The sequence below is a fragment of the Mirounga angustirostris genome, unplaced genomic scaffold, assembly GCF_029215605.1.
Source record: "Mirounga angustirostris isolate CCGP_5_RB_7025 unplaced genomic scaffold, mMirAng1.0.hap1 SCAF_15, whole genome shotgun sequence".
In the NCBI taxonomy this organism is placed as follows: Eukaryota; Metazoa; Chordata; class Mammalia; order Carnivora; family Phocidae; genus Mirounga; species Mirounga angustirostris.
The window spans coordinates 88,457,341-88,473,564 of record NW_026991723.1 but is presented as its reverse complement, the minus strand read 5'-3'; the positions used below and the strand labels follow the sequence as shown (position 1 = coordinate 88,473,564).

At 49.4% G+C, this 16,224-nt stretch overlaps 3 protein-coding genes across 9 annotated transcripts in view; all 3 read right to left on the bottom strand.

Annotated features, from left to right (window-relative positions):
* Window positions 1-1,584, bottom strand: part of ABL1 (ABL proto-oncogene 1, non-receptor tyrosine kinase) — a 135,398-nt gene extending 133,814 nt beyond the window's left edge. The window contains exon 1 of one of the 2 annotated variants that reach the window (XM_045883358.3): window positions 969-1,584. In XM_045883358.3, the coding sequence (XP_045739314.1) occupies window positions 969-1,104 (136 nt within the window). In that variant the 5' untranslated portion in view covers window positions 1,105-1,584. The remainder of the gene's footprint in view (window positions 1-968) is intronic. The other variant, XM_045883353.3, reaches the window with a different exon arrangement.
* On the bottom strand, window positions 1,544-2,696 carry LOC135362701 (uncharacterized). The gene has a single exon (XM_064579393.1). The coding sequence runs from the start codon at window positions 1,800-1,802 to the stop codon at window positions 1,650-1,652; it is 153 nt and encodes a 50-aa protein (XP_064435463.1). The 5' UTR covers window positions 1,803-2,696; the 3' UTR covers window positions 1,544-1,649.
* A 2,780-nt stretch (window positions 2,697-5,476) lies between these two features.
* On the bottom strand, window positions 5,477-15,876 carry EXOSC2 (exosome component 2). 6 transcript variants are annotated; one of them, XM_045883349.3, is made up of 9 exons: window positions 15,717-15,876; window positions 14,116-14,217; window positions 12,397-12,442; window positions 11,900-11,989; window positions 10,753-10,884; window positions 10,280-10,348; window positions 8,781-8,957; window positions 8,053-8,181; window positions 5,477-7,134 (listed from the first exon to the last, which is right to left on the bottom strand). In XM_045883349.3, exons 1-9 carry the CDS (start codon window positions 15,836-15,838, stop codon window positions 7,054-7,056), a joined length of 948 nt encoding a protein of 315 aa, XP_045739305.1. In that variant the 5' UTR covers window positions 15,839-15,876; the 3' UTR covers window positions 5,477-7,053. The 6 variants fall into 6 exon arrangements, with proteins under 6 accessions (XP_045739305.1, XP_064435462.1, XP_064435461.1 ...); XM_064579392.1 differs by lacking the exon at window positions 15,717-15,876 and adding an exon at window positions 13,097-13,301 and having other exon boundaries at window positions 14,103-14,217; XM_064579391.1 differs by lacking the exon at window positions 15,717-15,876 and adding an exon at window positions 13,097-13,301.
* Between the last annotated feature and the right edge of the window lie 348 nt (window positions 15,877-16,224).

The following is a 16,224-nucleotide window of genomic DNA, read 5'->3' as shown; positions in this document are numbered from 1 at the left end:
AGATCGAATTTCAAAGTATATGCCACCTGCACTCATCTCACATTTGCTTATAGAGTGGGTGGGACCGATATTTCAATATAAAGTACACAGTTTGAAAAATGTGAGGCTACAACAGTACAAACAGGCCCCTGATTAACTGGCTCACGGCTGGCCCCTGATAGGAACATCTGTCTAAGCTGACCCTTAGCTTTAAAACTACACATAGAATTATGGGAAGTATATGGTATAACACATACTGTCTGCAATCAAATGCCAACTATATTCATAAAAATGTCAAAGACAACCTTTCTTGCCCCAAATGTCATCCAAAATAGGGAGAGAGGAGGATAAAAGCTCCGTCCATCCCTGGGGAAACGATTACTCCTGTGTAAGGTAAAATAACCAGAAGAGGGGGGTATCCTCAGTTCACAAGGGACACCGCTTCCCCACTCAGTTTTTCCCACGTAGCTCCAAAGTGCGTATTTTCAGGTCCTACTTATGACTGAAAAGGTCGAGGATATTAGTGTCAACTAGGATCTGTGGTTCTTAACCTTTTGGGCAACACAAGCACTCTTGAGGATACGATAAAAGCTCCCTGTGGATAAAGCAGTAAAGGATCCATGTACCTCGGGTATAGCCCAAGCCTAAGGTTTAGAGCAGGATCATGGACTCTGATCCTGAGAAACCACTTAAGTCCAATCTCCTCAGGAAACTGGAAGAGTAAAATGGCTTATCTAAGGTCAACAGTGAGTTAGAAGGGGAATTAGGCAAGAAATAAACAACTCAAAGAGATTTTGAATAAAGCCATCCAGAGTCCCCAAGTAACTTCTTCTTATACAAAGAAAGTTCCACCACAAACGAAGAGAAAACTATAGTAACACAAGTTTTAAGTACAGCTGGACACAAACGCTGTTGTTCAAAAGTCCCTTAGGCATCCCTAAGCTGATACATGAGGAAAAACAGGACCAGAAAGCTTGAACAGCACTCACCATGTTCCACAAAAACATTGCAGTGTGGACCCCCATGCCTCGATGATTCCTTCTTCCCTGCTCCTTTGATAAAGTGCAGGGCAGGCAAACTTGGCCTTCTCTGGTCCCCAAGAACTTTTCCAGGCTGCTGCCCCATAAAGTAATAATAGGCACCCCTTTCCAGAAAAGGGTTCAAGATCTTCCAGAATGGTCAGTGGGCTTAAAAAGAAACAGTATCTATTTGGGATTTCACATTCACCGAATCTCCACAAGTCAGTAATTGAGGTCAATCACAAAAAGACATCTTCCGTAAAAAAAGGAAGCAGTTTTTAGGTTGACATGTGTAAACAGGAGTTCCGATTACTTCTGCAGTTTATCAGTTTGAAGTAATGTAATTGCAGTGCTACCCAAAAGCTTCTTGAGTTTAAGTGTCTTTTACTGGCTGAGTAGGTTTCTGTCTTTTCAAGAAGAAAAACAAACATTCACAGGGATGCTGTCAAAGGGTCAGTAACACTACAGTCGTTTCGGTTCCCACAACATAAAGGAAATGTCGATCGTCTCTGGATGCTTCTCCGGAACTTTTCCTGTGGAAGTCACCCACCCCCTTAGTTTCTTCATCTTCCGACAAATTTCCTGCCCAACTAGCTGCCGCTCCGGCTTCTCTACCGTGCGCTCCGGAAAAGGACACGGGTCACCCAGACTTCAGCGAGAGCTTGCCCTCGGCTCTGACGAGAAGGAATGCACTGCCAGCAACTTTTCAGTCCGCTTTTTAAAAGGCCTGTGAAACCAGTCCAGACTTTTCCTTTGCATTAAAGTTTTTGTTTGGGCTGAGACTAAGGGGACCGTCGGTGACATTGGAAGAAGTCAGGGCATTGGAGGCTCTCGGGAGCAACCTGGGGGAAAGGGGAGGCCACTTGACAGCAGGGAGGCAATATGAATGGGGGGGCTCCGCGGCCAAACTGGAGGCCGGGAGAGGGAGCGAGGGGCGGACCGGGGGGTACGGGGGAGGCTGCCGGGGCGGGGCACGGGCGGCTTACTCGGGGGCGTCGCTCCTCCACGCCTCAGGAAACGGGGTGTCCCAGGTCTGGGGGACACAGAGACCACCCCCAGTGTCCCAGAGCCGGGGCAGGGCTGCACGGGACGAAGGACCCTCGCGGCCCGGGAAGGCGGGAGGCGGGCGGAGAGGGGAGGAGGCCCGGCCGCCTCGGCTGCCCCGAGCCCAGGGGTCTCTGCCCGAGACAACCTCTCCCCCGGCTCCGGACGTTGTTACAGCCGCCGCCGCCAGGCAGTCACATCCCCGGAGCTCCGCCGCGAGACCCAGCCTCCCCCCGCAGGTGGGGGCCGTGGACAGTGGAGGGGCTCCTCAGCCGCAGGACCCGGGAACCGGCTCCGGCTCCAGCGCCGCTCAGGGACCGACACCGACCCCCGCGGCCGCCATGATGGATTAGGAGCCGCTCCACAACGAGGCCAGGCCCCGCCCCTGACCCCGCCCCCGGCGACGTCCGGCGCGCGCCTCGCGGGGACCCGGGCCCTCCCGGCGCCGCTCTCGGGGACGCCGCCGCGCCCTCTGCCTCTGGTCTCTCTGCCCGCCGGAACTTGGCCCCGCACGACCTTTTAAATGTGGTTTTTTCCGAGCGCAAGGTGAGTGGGAAGGAAGCCCCCGCCTCCCCTGTACGGCCATTGGTCCCTGAGAATCCGGGTCAGGTCTCTCTCCTGCGTCCCATTGGCCAGCGAAGGCAGCGAGGCTGGAGTTCCCAGCCAACCGCATTCGGCGCAAGCCGCAGGGCATGCCGGGAGTTGTAGTCCCGCGGCGCCCACCCCTGCACGCGCGAACCCCAGACTTCTTGCCCTCTGCTCCCAGCTCCTGAGCTTCGGTCCCGCCCTCCTGGGAGACGGTGGACTCTCGCCGGCCTCGCGTAGGGCTGGCCAATGTCTCTCCTGCGCGGGGAGTGAGCCCGGCGAGGAGCCAAAGCCAGGCGAAAACTGCGGATTGGATTGTCTCAGAACCGGAGTTGGATTACTTCCTTAAGCCTCTTCAGGGAAGAAAATTTGGCTCGCTTCTGGAAACCAAGGTATTTGGTGCCTTATCCTCCCTCCCCAAATTCTCACCTTTTCCCCAAGAAGCATAAATATTAGAACTAGCGAAAAATAAATGACTGGAAAGCATCTGACATATTGCTAACGAATTCATTGTTTCTTTGGGTTATCCGGAGGCTCACTCATTAAAGAAACAGCATGTGTAAAGCACCCCTCAGAGGCTAGTTAGGCCTGGCGCAATCATAGATGTCTGAGCTAGAAAGAGCCTTTAAGAGGACACGACCTCATTACACAGATATACATGCATTCGCATGAAAACATCTTGTTAGCCGAGAAAATGCAGATTGTTGGGTTAGCAGGCCTAACCAATGATCCAGACACACCAAACCCACACTTGTGACCCATCTCCTGCAACTAAAAAGCAGCCCGGCCCCTTTGTCTTCACCCTCTGTGTATCCCCAGAGCAGTGCACCTGACTGGGATATACCCGTTTCTAAGGAGATCCACTCATCCCAGCGCCTGCTCTACACTACTTAACTGTGTTGCTTTTCGTAAGCTACATTATCTAATTTAATCCTCACTGTAGCCCAGTGAGGCGTGTAATATTATTCCCCATTATACAGCTGAGGAAAGATTCAGAGAGGTGACTTAATCAAGGTCACTTGCCTAGTTAGTATGTGACAAAGTCACCACTTGAGCCCAGATTGATCTTGCTGCAAAGCCCATGCTTTTCCACTGCACGTTCAGTGTAACTGTTGACCATGTCAGACCACTGATTTTTCAGCCACGTTGGACAACTCATTTTTCAGAAGAACCACAACCACGGCCCGTTACAGGTGTTGTAATCCAGTTATATTGTTACATATTTTAGGAATATTTCTGCTGGATGGGGAAATGGTAGTGATTTTGTAGATAGCAGCTTCAAGAATAGTCATGTGGAGGTACTGAATGTGAAGGATAGGAAAACTTGTACCCAAATTTAGAACTCAAACTTACAAATTCAGATGTTAGTTGGTTTAGCTTTGCTCTCTCACAAACTAACTTGGCTGGCAAACTCAGGCCTGACTTGATACGAATGATATACTTCACTCTTCAAACGTTCAACACCCTTGTTCCCCTTTATTCACACATGATCTTGTCCTGATTCACACATGATCTTGTCCTGTCTAGTTCTAATATTTATGCTTCTTGGGGAAAAGGTGAGAATTTGGGGAGGGAGGATAAGATGTTGGTGTCTTTCTATTCATGCTTTAATCATTTCCTGCACATCATAGTTCTCTAGTTTAGCTTAAAATTAGGCAATTGGATCAGAACTCTAATATGCATTTCTACAACTAATTCAACATTCATCGAGCCAGTGTGCCGAGTGCTGCCCTAGGTGCTGGTATACAACAGGGGGTGGGGAGACGCTCATCCCTGTCCTGAGGAGCATACATAGAGGGAGAAGCGATGAGCAAAATGGTAACAACCCAAAGGACTGGTCTCAATGCTGGAAATAAAATTTCTGGACCCACATTCTTTCACCAATAGTCCAACCCATTCTCTAAAGGGTTGCTATAGGATACCTCTCTAATGCTTAAGCCTACTCCTGATTCATAGCTAAGCTCAGTAGGAGCTTAATCAAGTCACTTTCTCTGAACCACTTTCTTCATTTCTAAGTGGAGGTCCTATCTGCTAACTATCAAAGTAGATCTTGTTTGGTCTTCTGCAGACTGAGATGATGCTTTAGGGGAGAGTGGAGAGGCCACCTGCACCTGATCTAAAGGTGCATCCCCAATCTCCACTTTCCACTCACCATCCTATTATAGGTGAACCCCAAGCCTAGACTACAGTATTTTCTAGAGATGCACTATACTCTTTTACTTCCTGTATAACACTGTAGGATACCTTTGAGGACTTAAAAACTAAAATGCAGAGCTCAGCAAATGCCTGACGGTCAGAAATCAGCGTTACCAAATGTCGAATAAATCCCTTTAGGTTCACATATTCTCATTCAGTCTAACTTTGTCCTCACTTTTATAGAGCAAAGCAATCACAAGTTGCTACAGGGATTCGGCACCAGTGTAATAATTTCCCCTTACTCCATTTTTTAAGAACACCCACTGGAATTAACACTCGACAAGAGCGCCCTCTAGTGGGCCATGGAGAGATCATCCCCAAGAGGTGCTTTCAGACTGTTCTTTGTATCATTCCCATTGGGCAGGTGATTGCCATTCAGGACATACTGAATGAGCAGCAGAAGGCTGGCAGCCTGGGAGACCAGACCAAGCAAGAACAAACTTTCAGAGAGCTTACAAATGACCCCAGTCAACTAAACCAAATCAGGGACTTCGGCTTCCACCCTCTGCACTCCCTGCTCTCCTCCGGCCTTAGCATGTGCTCTAAAAACATGCCAAGTGAGCAAATCTAAAGTTGCACCACAGCCTATGGAATATTCGGCTGTCTGTAAGATACCTCTTGAGTAATGTTGTAAGGACAGGAAATACACCAGCAGTGAAGAGCCAAGCTGTATTTCAAAACTGTCAAACGCAGTGTTCAAAGTCACTGCCACTGAAACTGTCCAAGGTTTACGTTTTACTAGATGACCCGGCAGAGAGCAGTTAAGGCCTCCATCAGATTTTGTATCTGCTAAGCCCTCCTTCAACTGTACTCTGCTCCCAAGTATTACACAGGACACGGGGACAGAAACAGGGATGTTAAAGCCACATTTATAAATATATAAAAAATAGTTCACATATTGTGAAATAAGATAGCACTTCATAGACTGCCTTTAAAAAAAATGCTTCCCCAAACCTGAATCAGAGTACCATTTTTAGACAGTCATTAGGAAAACCAATGCATGGGAATTCTAGCATTCCTCAGTGAGAACTTCAATCTCCTGTTTTTAACCCTAAATTATTTACTTATTTTTTTTTTAAAGATTTTTATTTATTTGTCAGAGAGAGAGAGCACAAGCAGGGGGAGCAGCAGCGGGAGAGGGGGGAGCAGCAGGCTCCTCACTGACCAAGGAGCCCGATGTGGGACTCGACCTGAGCCGACGGCAGATGCCTAACGACTGAGCCACCCAGGTGTCCCAACCCTGAATTATTCTAAAGTTAATGCATTACTACTTGACAGGAGGAAAACAGCTTTTCTTTACCCATGTGCATTTCTCTTACTGTTTTCGTGTTCCTCGGAAGCACCCTGAACATTCATTCTGTTATCACTAAATCAGCTTCTGACAAATCACCCTTAAAGGCAGGACAGATTATAGCAGCCTGGTGTAGACACTCGCATTTACCGCTAGAAGGAACATGCAGTGGGAAATAAGATTCCAACCAAGCAAAGGCTGCTTGGTTAACTTTATTCTTCCATTTGACTGTTGGGTTAATGTTATTAACTATACAGGCGCCTGGGTGGCTCAGTGGGTTAAGCGTTCAGGCTCTTGGTTTCAGCTCAGATCATGATCTCAATGTCATGAGACTGAGCCCTGCATTGGCTCTGTGCTGGGTGTGGAGCCTGCTTAAGATCCACGCTCCCCCACCCCTGCGCAAGCACGCTCCCTCTCTCTCAAAAAAAAAAGTTACTAACTATATTCTTCAATATCCTACTTGCGCTGCATAAGTGGGAACAGAGGCCAAAACAGGCAATTTGCGGGTCAGGGAGGCTGTGTTTTTTATAAGGGCAATTTCATGTGAAATTGTGAATTGATGGTGAGTGGAAGAAAAAGATTGTCCATATTATTCCAGAATGGGAGTCCACTTGGCTGAAACATGTGTGCTTCTGAAGTCTTGAAACTTAAAAAAAAAAAAAAAAAGAAAGATAATAATAATAAAAATTTAAAAAACCAAAGGCCTGAAACTACCCATAGCACGGTCTCTGCGGGCAACCAGAGGCGCCAGCAGCACTTCCCCAGGCTCTGCCCTCCAACAGGAGAACGCAGGTCTTTGGGCCAGAGGTAGCCCGATATAGGTCAGGTGACGAGTGTCAGTTCTCTAGAGAGACACACATGGGACCACAAATCAGATTCTTCACTTTCAAGAACGGCTCCGGTCAGGTGCACACCATCCCGTCCTTCAGATGTCTCTCCTCACCCCTCCTGTTCTAAAAGCCTCTGACGCGTTTCCATAACTACTTCCTCCATTATTTCTGGCTTTAAGAGGTCTTTGATCTAAAGAAGAAAAGAAAAAGGTATTTGTTCAGAAAAGAAACCAACCATAAGCAGACATCCAAATGCAGAAACCAAGCATGGTTACCATAAACTTTCTATATTCCTTTCGTTTTTAAGATTTAATTTATTTAAAGATTGTATTTATTTATTTGACAGAGAGAGAGAGCATGCGCACACGCACAAGCAGGGGGGAGCAGGAGAGGGAGGAGCAGGGAGCCCAATGCAGGGCTTAATCCCAAGACACTGACATCATGACCTGAGCCAAGGGCAGGCGCTGAACGACTGAGCCACCCAGGCACCCCTAAGATTTATTTATTTTAAAGAACAAGAGCGAACACGTGAGCGGGGGGAAGGGCCAGAGAGAGAATTCCAAGCAGACTCTGCGCTGAACACAGAGCCCAACACGGGGCTCGATCCCATGATCCCAAAATCACAACCTGAGCCAAAATCAAGAGCCAGAAGCTCAACCAACTGAGCTATCCAGGCATCTCTCTATACTTGATTGGAGGCTAAGTATTGCAATCTGCTAGAACCAGCTTAATGAACGATCAAGATTCTCCCGTATACACAGCTGTCAGGAACAAAGACCTGATTCTTGGCATTCACTAAAAAGATAAAACTAAAATTGGGGATGGGAAGATGAAGTCCAGAGAGCTGCTGTTGTAAACTAGTCCTCCCCAGCACCTCCATCCCCCCAAGTCCTTCGAGTGACACTAGACACCGAGGATATTACAAGTATCTTGGGGAAACTCTACCAACACTCGGTAGGGCTGCCCAGCAGATCCGTTCCCACCGCTGGACACGTGAAGCTGCTGGGAGATGTGCTTGCGATCCCAGAGGAAGCGCTGGAGCAGACGACCCCCCCCCCCCGCCTTACAGCAGGACGAGGAAGAGGGAGGGCGTGGCTGGAGCAGGTACCTGGTGCGGAAGGGATGCCTCGTAGCAATACAGGATGCTAGTGTCATACAGCATCATCCTCTGGGTGACCAGCGAGACGATGCAGTTCCGGAGCCGGGAGATCACCTCTCGGTCGGCGAGGGAGACGGGCTGCCAGCGGAGGCAGAGGGAAGCAGAACCAAAGTCAGGGAAGAGTCACGGCAAAGCGCAGAAATCATTTATAACTTGGACCCTATCACTCCGAGACTCCAAGCCCATCAACGGCTAACTCCAAGGGAGACTAGAAAGGCCCTCAGCTGCTGTAACCCTGCAACCTGCCATCCTGCCAACGGGGATCAAACCAGTTCCCATTCCTTTTCCTTCAGAAAAGGAGAAGGCAAGACGATGTTCATGAAGACACCTCAAGGGAAACTCGAATTCCCTCAGACTACAGCAGTCGTACGGTTTAAAACCAGACAGCTCTTGGGGCGCCTGGGTGGCTAAGTCGGTTAAGTGTCCGACTTGGTTTCAGCTCAGGCCATGATCTCAGGGTTGCGGGATCGAGCCCCGAGTTGGGCTCTGCGCTCAGCGTGGAGTCTGCTTTTCTCCCTCTCCCGCCTCTGCTCATGCGTGCGCTCTCTCAAATAGATAAATAAATCTTTCAAAAGTAAAAAATTTTAAAAACTGAAACAGCCAGCTCCACCCGCCCCAGAAGCACAGCGAAGACTGAGCGCCACTCCGCCCCGACAGCAGCCATGGTGTTTACACACCTCCAGGTTTGCAGTGAAGCCCCCCGCGTCCTCTTCTTTGTGCTCGGGTGTGGGGTAAATCCAGATGAAGCCGTTGCTACCAAGAATCACTGAGGCCCCACAGGGCAAATCATGGAAGTGAGTCTTCTGCCGTTTGACCAGGGAGGGGGAAACCTGGACCAACACCCCCTGGCCTAGCTAAAGAAATACAGCATAAACGAAGTCACTGGAGGGTCATGAGTAAAGTGCGTGAAAAGCAGACCACAGAACACACATCCTCATTACAGCGGAGTCGGGGCCACTCCTGTTAATGACTACAGTCACCTGTGTGTACACACAGGGTAATTACACCCAGAGGACACTTGGGGACGCAGAGGTTGTTGACACACCCCAAGAGAAGGTGACTTTCAATACTCTTCTCTCATTCTCTCCCATTCTCATCATTATATTTGAATCTGGGGCTGGTGCGCTGGCAGAGTCAGGCAAGCTGGCGCTAATGAGGACGTGCGCCCGAGCCTCTTGTGGGCCCAGGTGCACCATTCTGTTCCACCTGGATCCCAGCCACCTACCCTGCCCGGACACGCGTGCCGCTGGGCAAGGGGAGTGGCCTACAGCTGGGTGCAAACCCATCCCTGGTGGGGGGGGGGAGGGTCAGCCCCGAATTCCCATCCCGCGGAGGGAGGGTCTGCAGGACCAAGCCCAGGAAGGTCAGCACCCAGAGTGTAGCCGTGGCCCTGCTCCAGGGCTGCGCGCACGGCTGACTGGAGCCACTCCACAAGCGAACAGAAAATGAGAAGGTTCCGCCAGATAAAGCCCAGAGACTAATAAATCATAATCTGTTTTAGAGAAAGTATGCTGGCGTGGGGCCCCTGGCTCTCGGTTTCGGCTCGGGTCATGATCTCAGGTTTGTGGAATCAAGCCCCACGCGGGCTCCCCGCCCAGCGGGGAGTCTGCTTCTCTCCCTCGGCCCTCCCCTGCTCATGTGCACTCTCTCTTGCTAAAATAAGTGAATCTTTAAAAGAAAAAAAGTACGCTATCGTTAAAACAGTAAGAGCCTCAATAACATAACTTCATACAATCAGTGACATTTCATTTAGAGGCTCAAGTGGCAAACCAGTTTCTCCTAGTAATGACACCCAATTTATTGACTGGACATTTGTCTAGAGCCAGGGCCATCGGGTTTCAGTATGACCTCCCTTTGCTCCTAGTAGAGCCTCTCAGGCCTGGCCCCAGTACAAAGCGGCAGCGCCCCCGGGAGTGAGCCGAGCCAGCAGGGCGCGGGGCCCCTGGTCACAGGAGCTCTCCTGCCACAACAGTCTCCTCAGTAAGAAGAGAACAGGAGTTGTCGTCGGTGACAATGCTACTGACCCATGACCGCGTGAACCAGCCGCTCTGGGGACGCCAGCCTGTCCTGCTTAACTTCTGGGGCTCTTCAGGGCCGAATTCCAGAGAGCCCTGGGGATTCAGAAATGGATTCGAAGTCTCAGTCTGTATCCAGGAAAAGCAGGAGCCCAACTTACTTTGCCGTATTTCAGACTCCTCGTGTGCAGAGAGACAGCCCCATCGGAGAACACCGCCTGCACCTCCGCCTGGCCGGGGTGATAAAGGAACAAACACTCTCACGGCACCCGCCTTCCCTGGGGCCCTGGCCCCCCCCCTCCTTCCTTTCCTCCCATCCCCAACGGTCCCACTCGCAGCCTGACAGACCCGGAGGACAGCACCTCGACCTAACCTCTCCCCCTTGGTGCTCACGAATGTCTTGATGTGAACAACACCTTTTCTACTCCCTGCATAAGAAAATTGGAGTCTAGCTTAAAGCACGGGCCACCATAAGTGACAAAACCCCCAAAAATGACTGAGGCAGCAGGTCTGAACAAGGGCTGGAGAGTTCGGCTGGGTTAAGTGGATGGAGGAAGGCTGCAGCAGAGCCTGAGACACTTGATCTAGGATCCAGATCCCTGCCAGGACTACATGTCTCCAGGAGGAGACATACGATCAAAGCCCCATTTCCCAGCTCCGTATAGAGCACAGAGACGCTGTAATCCAAGGTGCAGGATACACTGATAAGATCCCCTTCCTGCAAGAAACCTCTCATGGCCAGCTCGTCTTCTGCAGATCTTCTCCTCTGAAATACACAAAGCGATGATGTGACTTAAGTCAGATCCTACAGAAAGATCCCTGGAACCAGCCACAGTATTCAGACACTCGAGTAGGTAAGCAGTGTCACTCAAGGAATACCAGAGCGATCACCACCACTTTCCCTCGTACAGGCCTTCCCACAGCTCCTCCTCTCCCCCTCCTTTCTCTGCATAGTTTTCCAACTCCTTACGTGCTACTGAAACCCCTCCCAATCGTGCCCAGCCTCCTTGTCCACACTCACCGTCCGTGGTAGCCCTCCCTGCTGCAGCAGGACCAGACTACCTATGGCTTGACTCTTATCTTTACTCACACATTTCCCGTGGTCTCAGACTCCCTGTGGAATTCCATCCATTCTTCAGGGATCCACTCTAACGCCCCTTTCCTACAAGCATCTCCCAGTGAAATCACTCACTCCTTCTGTATCACACGCTTGTTTATTCTTCGACTGTCAGGTATTTAGATCAGTTATCTCGCTTCCCCTGCTAATCTGTGCACTTTCAGGAACTCAGCCAAGCCTCCTTTATCTTGCATTCTCCAGAGAACCTAGCAGTGAGCCTCTCTGTACATACATGATGGATTGAAGAAAAACCACGGCATTTTACAAAAGGCCGCCCCTTAGGTATTGCAGTTGTCTGGAATAACCAAATGCCATTCAATTGACAAGAAGCTAATCTAAACACAACTTTTCAAGGGACACCATCACTGTGCAAAGCTGATACACCCAGAAAAGGAAAATGAGCACCAAGCACCTGAGAGCTTCTCTTCCAACTCTCTTTTGGGATCACACCCCACGGCCATTCCAGATCCTATCACATACCAACTGCTGCTTATGTTGGGAGGCCCGGACCAAGTGAAAATGTGTACATCCAGGCAGCAAACCTCACAGCAGACAAACAAGAGTAAAAGAGGCAACCTCAGCATAAAGCAGAGTTCTCCACTGGTGCAACGGACCCCAGAACTTTCGCTAGCAAATTCTACAGTACCAGCATGGAGACCCTTACCAACTCTCCTCCAGGAAGGTTCATGGATGACAGAAGCAAGACCGAATCCAGCCTAGAGTTGGTCTCCACCTTCCACCTCTTCTGTTGAACCTACAGAGAAGTTTCACAGTTGGACACAGACTCCAGGGGCAAGAGCTCACATCGTCAGTGACCAATAATCCCCAATACAACAAGCCAACTGTTCACATCAAAGGGCACATAAGGGGCGCCTGGGTGGCTTAGTCGGTTAAGTGTCTGCCTTAGGCTCAGGTCCTGGGATCAAGCCCCATGGGGCTCCGTGCTCAGCAGGGAGTCTGCCTCTCCCTCTCCTTCTGCTCCTCCCCAACCCCACCTGTGCTCTCTCAAATAAAAAAATAAAATCTCTTCAAGGGGGGGGCACGTAAGAGTCAAATGCAATGAATGCCCCATTTGCATAACTACAGATAGAATGACTATCCCATTCATTCAATCACCAGCTTGCTTTTACTTTGTAAAAACCAACATGATATCTACTTTACCTCTGTGATTCTCCCCACCACAATGTCTCCTACTTCACCATTATATCTGAAAGATAAAACAGGTCATCCATCAGTGAACAGACCTTATTACAAGACTAAGCACCACTGGAGATTTCAGTTCAACAGGATGAGGGCCTGGATTAGGCACCATGCTGAAGTATGGTAAATTCACATACTATGCTTTTCCGACTTATTTCCAAGAACCGAGAACTTCAAACATTCCTACGTGTATAAAGTCTCCATTAACTATTCTTGGACAAACCATTTATTCCAAGTAGTTCCTTAAGCCTGAAACCCCTGTTTTGTTAATTACATGACACTGATAACCATGGAATATTTCCCGGGGGGATCTGGAGCACAGATGGCTTCTGCATCAGCAAAGGAGGAGGAAGAGGAGACTGAGACAGGACCCCACTCAATCCAGTCCACTCACAGTCTCCCCCACCCACAGGGAGCTCAGCTCCGGCCCCTGTGCTAATTCCTTATCCCAATTCTAATCATTATGTCTTCCATGCTGAAGGCTCCAGCCGTGGACCTCTTCTCCGTCAGCCCACACTCACCTCTTGCTGAGCTCATCCAATCTAATGGCTTTAAACACCACTGATGACTATGCCATTTCTGAATTTCAGACTCTAGTCAACTGCTGGCTACCTAGCATCTCTATTTACATGACTATTAGCCATTTCCAAATGTCACCAACCTAAAGAAAAGCTTTCCAGCAGCTCCCTCCCCAGCCCCCATCACAAACTGGTCCTCTCCCAGCCAGCAGGGTCTCAGTAAATGGCAACACCATTCCTCCAGTTGCTCAAGCCAAAAATCTTGGGAGTCCTTGGAGGAACGCTTGATTTCTCTCTCTCTCTCTCTCACTCCAGGACAAGTGCAGCAGCTGATCCTACTGGCTCTACCTTCAAAATATACACAGAAAAAAAAGGCATCCAAATTGGGAAAGGAAAAAGTAAAACTATCTCGATTCACCGACATGGTCCTATATATGGAAAAGCCCAAAGAATACAAAATCCAATACCCTTAGGTGAAAAACAAAACAAAAAACTCAGAACACAAAATGTATGCAGAATCAGCCATTACTCCCCACTTCTACTGCTCCCTTAGTCCAAGCCACCATTATTTTAGATGATGAAAACAGTCCATGAAGTCTCCCTAAGCCTGCCCCTGTTCCCCCTCAATCCCTCCCAGCAGCCGGTGATATTAAGACATAAGTCAGATCATGTCCCTCCTCTGCTCCACCCCTTCCAGGGGTGGCCTAGGCTACATAAAGTGGAAGACAAAATGCTTATCAAGGCAGGCTGCCCACCTCGGCTCTGTCTGCATCTGCCCCTACACTCCCCCTTGCTCACTCCGTTCCAGCCCCACCAGCTTCCTTTCTGGGGCTAACCTTTACTGAGCTCTTCGAGGTAGCAGGCCCTGTGCTAAGTACTTTACATGTCCCGTTTCAATGAATTCTAACAAAAATCCTACAAGATGGATCATGCTATTACCCTCATTTTGCAGAGGAGGTGGCCAAAGTTTGGAGAGATCGAGTAATGTGAGGAAACCTCTGAAGCCCACACTCACCTATAGTCACCTGTATCCTTTCTATAGTCATGTTCAAAATCGCAGACCTACTGAATGATAAAGCAGGCGGGGGGCGGCGGGGGGGGGGGTATGTTCCTGGCTGTATAACATGAATGACACAAGAGAATACACACCTTTTGTTCTCACCTGGTTTTCAAAGCTTTCACACAGATCAACTTGTTTACCCTCTCCACTGAGCCAGCCACAGATGCAATGAGCTTCTCTTCCCCCATGTAAGTTCCATGGCCCCTGTTTTAAGAGTAGGATACAAAGGATACAAGGGTAACTCTTGAGATGACCTCTCCCTTCAAGAACAATATATTCCTAACAGGCTCCTCCTACTTTAAAGCCTGGCTTTTCTCTGTGCCCCGAACACTCCTTGAGAGAGCTGCATAGACATCTCCCCTTGTCTTACTCAAGTCTACTCAAATGTCACTTTCTCCATCAGGCCTACCTTGATTACCCCATTTAAAACAGTCACCCATCCTGCTGCCACCACCCCCACCATATTCCCAACCACATTCCACTTACCCTGCTCAACTTTGCATTTTCCCCACTGAATTTATCACCAAACATACTAACTTGTTTGTTGTGCTTATTGTTTATTATCTGTCTGTCTCTGTCGAAATATAAACTCCACCGCGACAGAGATTTCCCTACTTTGATCACAGCTGTACTCCAACCGCACGTAATACAAATATATGCTGAATTCATGAAGGACTGACACTGATCCAATAACCTCAAACTAAAACTTTAAAGAGCAATATTATAAATGCTGTACCCCCACCACCAAAAGGCTGAAATACTACTAGTGTTTATCTACGATAGTGATACAATGGTGAGTTTTGCTTCTTTTCTTCTTCTTCTTCTTTTTTTTTTTTTTTTTGAGAAAGAAAGAGGAGGGGGAGAGGCAGAGAGGGAGAAAATCCCAAGCAGGCTCCACACCCAGCGTGAAGCCTGGGGAGGCGGGGGTTGCATGGGCTGGATCGCAGGACCCTGAGATCACACCTGAGCTATAATCAGGAGTCAGACGCTTAACCGAGTGAGCCACCCAGGCACCCCGCTTCTTTTCTTAATTATTTCCTCATTTAATTCTCATTTTCCTACCAAATAGTTACTGTTATTATCACTATCTAACAGATAGGAAAACTGACCTTGGAGAGGAAATACAACTTATAATATGTGATGGTGCAGGGCTGAAACCCCAACTGTCTGGCTCAAGAGTCTGCTCTCTTTTAACTACACATATCGTACTGCCTTCGGATTCAAAATGTAGATTTGGGTGCATGGAGCACAATATATTGTGTATGCCCTAAGCCCAAACAATTACTGATTTCAAAACCGAGCACCTGGCTAAGAGATGTCGCCGAGAGAAGAGGCCACGTCAGGAATGCCCACTGTCCCCTCATCTGAAAACTGGAAAGAGGCCCCTGCTCCTAACCCTCCCCAGCGTTGCAGGTCTCCAACGAAGAAGGCGAGGAAGGCTCAGAGATCAGGGCCCGAGACGGAGAACCCAGGAGTCGTTGACACCAGAGGTTAGGAGAGAAGGGTTTCCAGGGACTGAGGCAAACGCAGACGGGGACACACAAGGTGCACAGAATAAGAAGCCCGAGGACTCGGAAACAAGGGAGCTGGGATGCTCAGCTGTGCCCTGCGTCCCGCGGGTACTCAGATGCAAGGGAACAGAGGCCACGTGCACAGCCCAGCGGCCGCCCTTTGGGGCCCCGAGTCCCCAGGTCCCCACGTACCGCATGAATCCCGTGTCCGTGGTGATCGTGTCCCCCGGAACCACCAGATGTTTTTTAGTATCGCGGCCCACGCTCTCGCTAAGAGGCTTGCGAGCCACGGGAAGCCTCATCTCCATCGCCATCTTGGCGCCAAAGAATGGCGCAGGCGCAGTCCGGCCGGGAACCGCGACTTCCGCCTCGGCCGTTCCCGGCCTTCGCGCGGAGGGGCGGGGCAGGGCGGGCCTCAGAGCACTCGCCAATGGGAACGCACAGTCTGGCGGCCATGTTGACTACTGGCAACCATTTGGCTAACATGAAGGGAATGAGGGAGCCAAGTTGCCATTTTTACTCTTGGTAAGGCCGTACCTGTGAAATAATGAGATCTCAGGTTGCGTGGCGTTTGATTTTTTTACCAAAAATATCTCGTAATCATCATCCCATTTATGGTTTACCAGAGTCAGAGATCATTGAGAAATGGGCCTATGAGTTTCCTTCCAACTCTAAGTTGCTAAAATGTGATTCTTTGGTA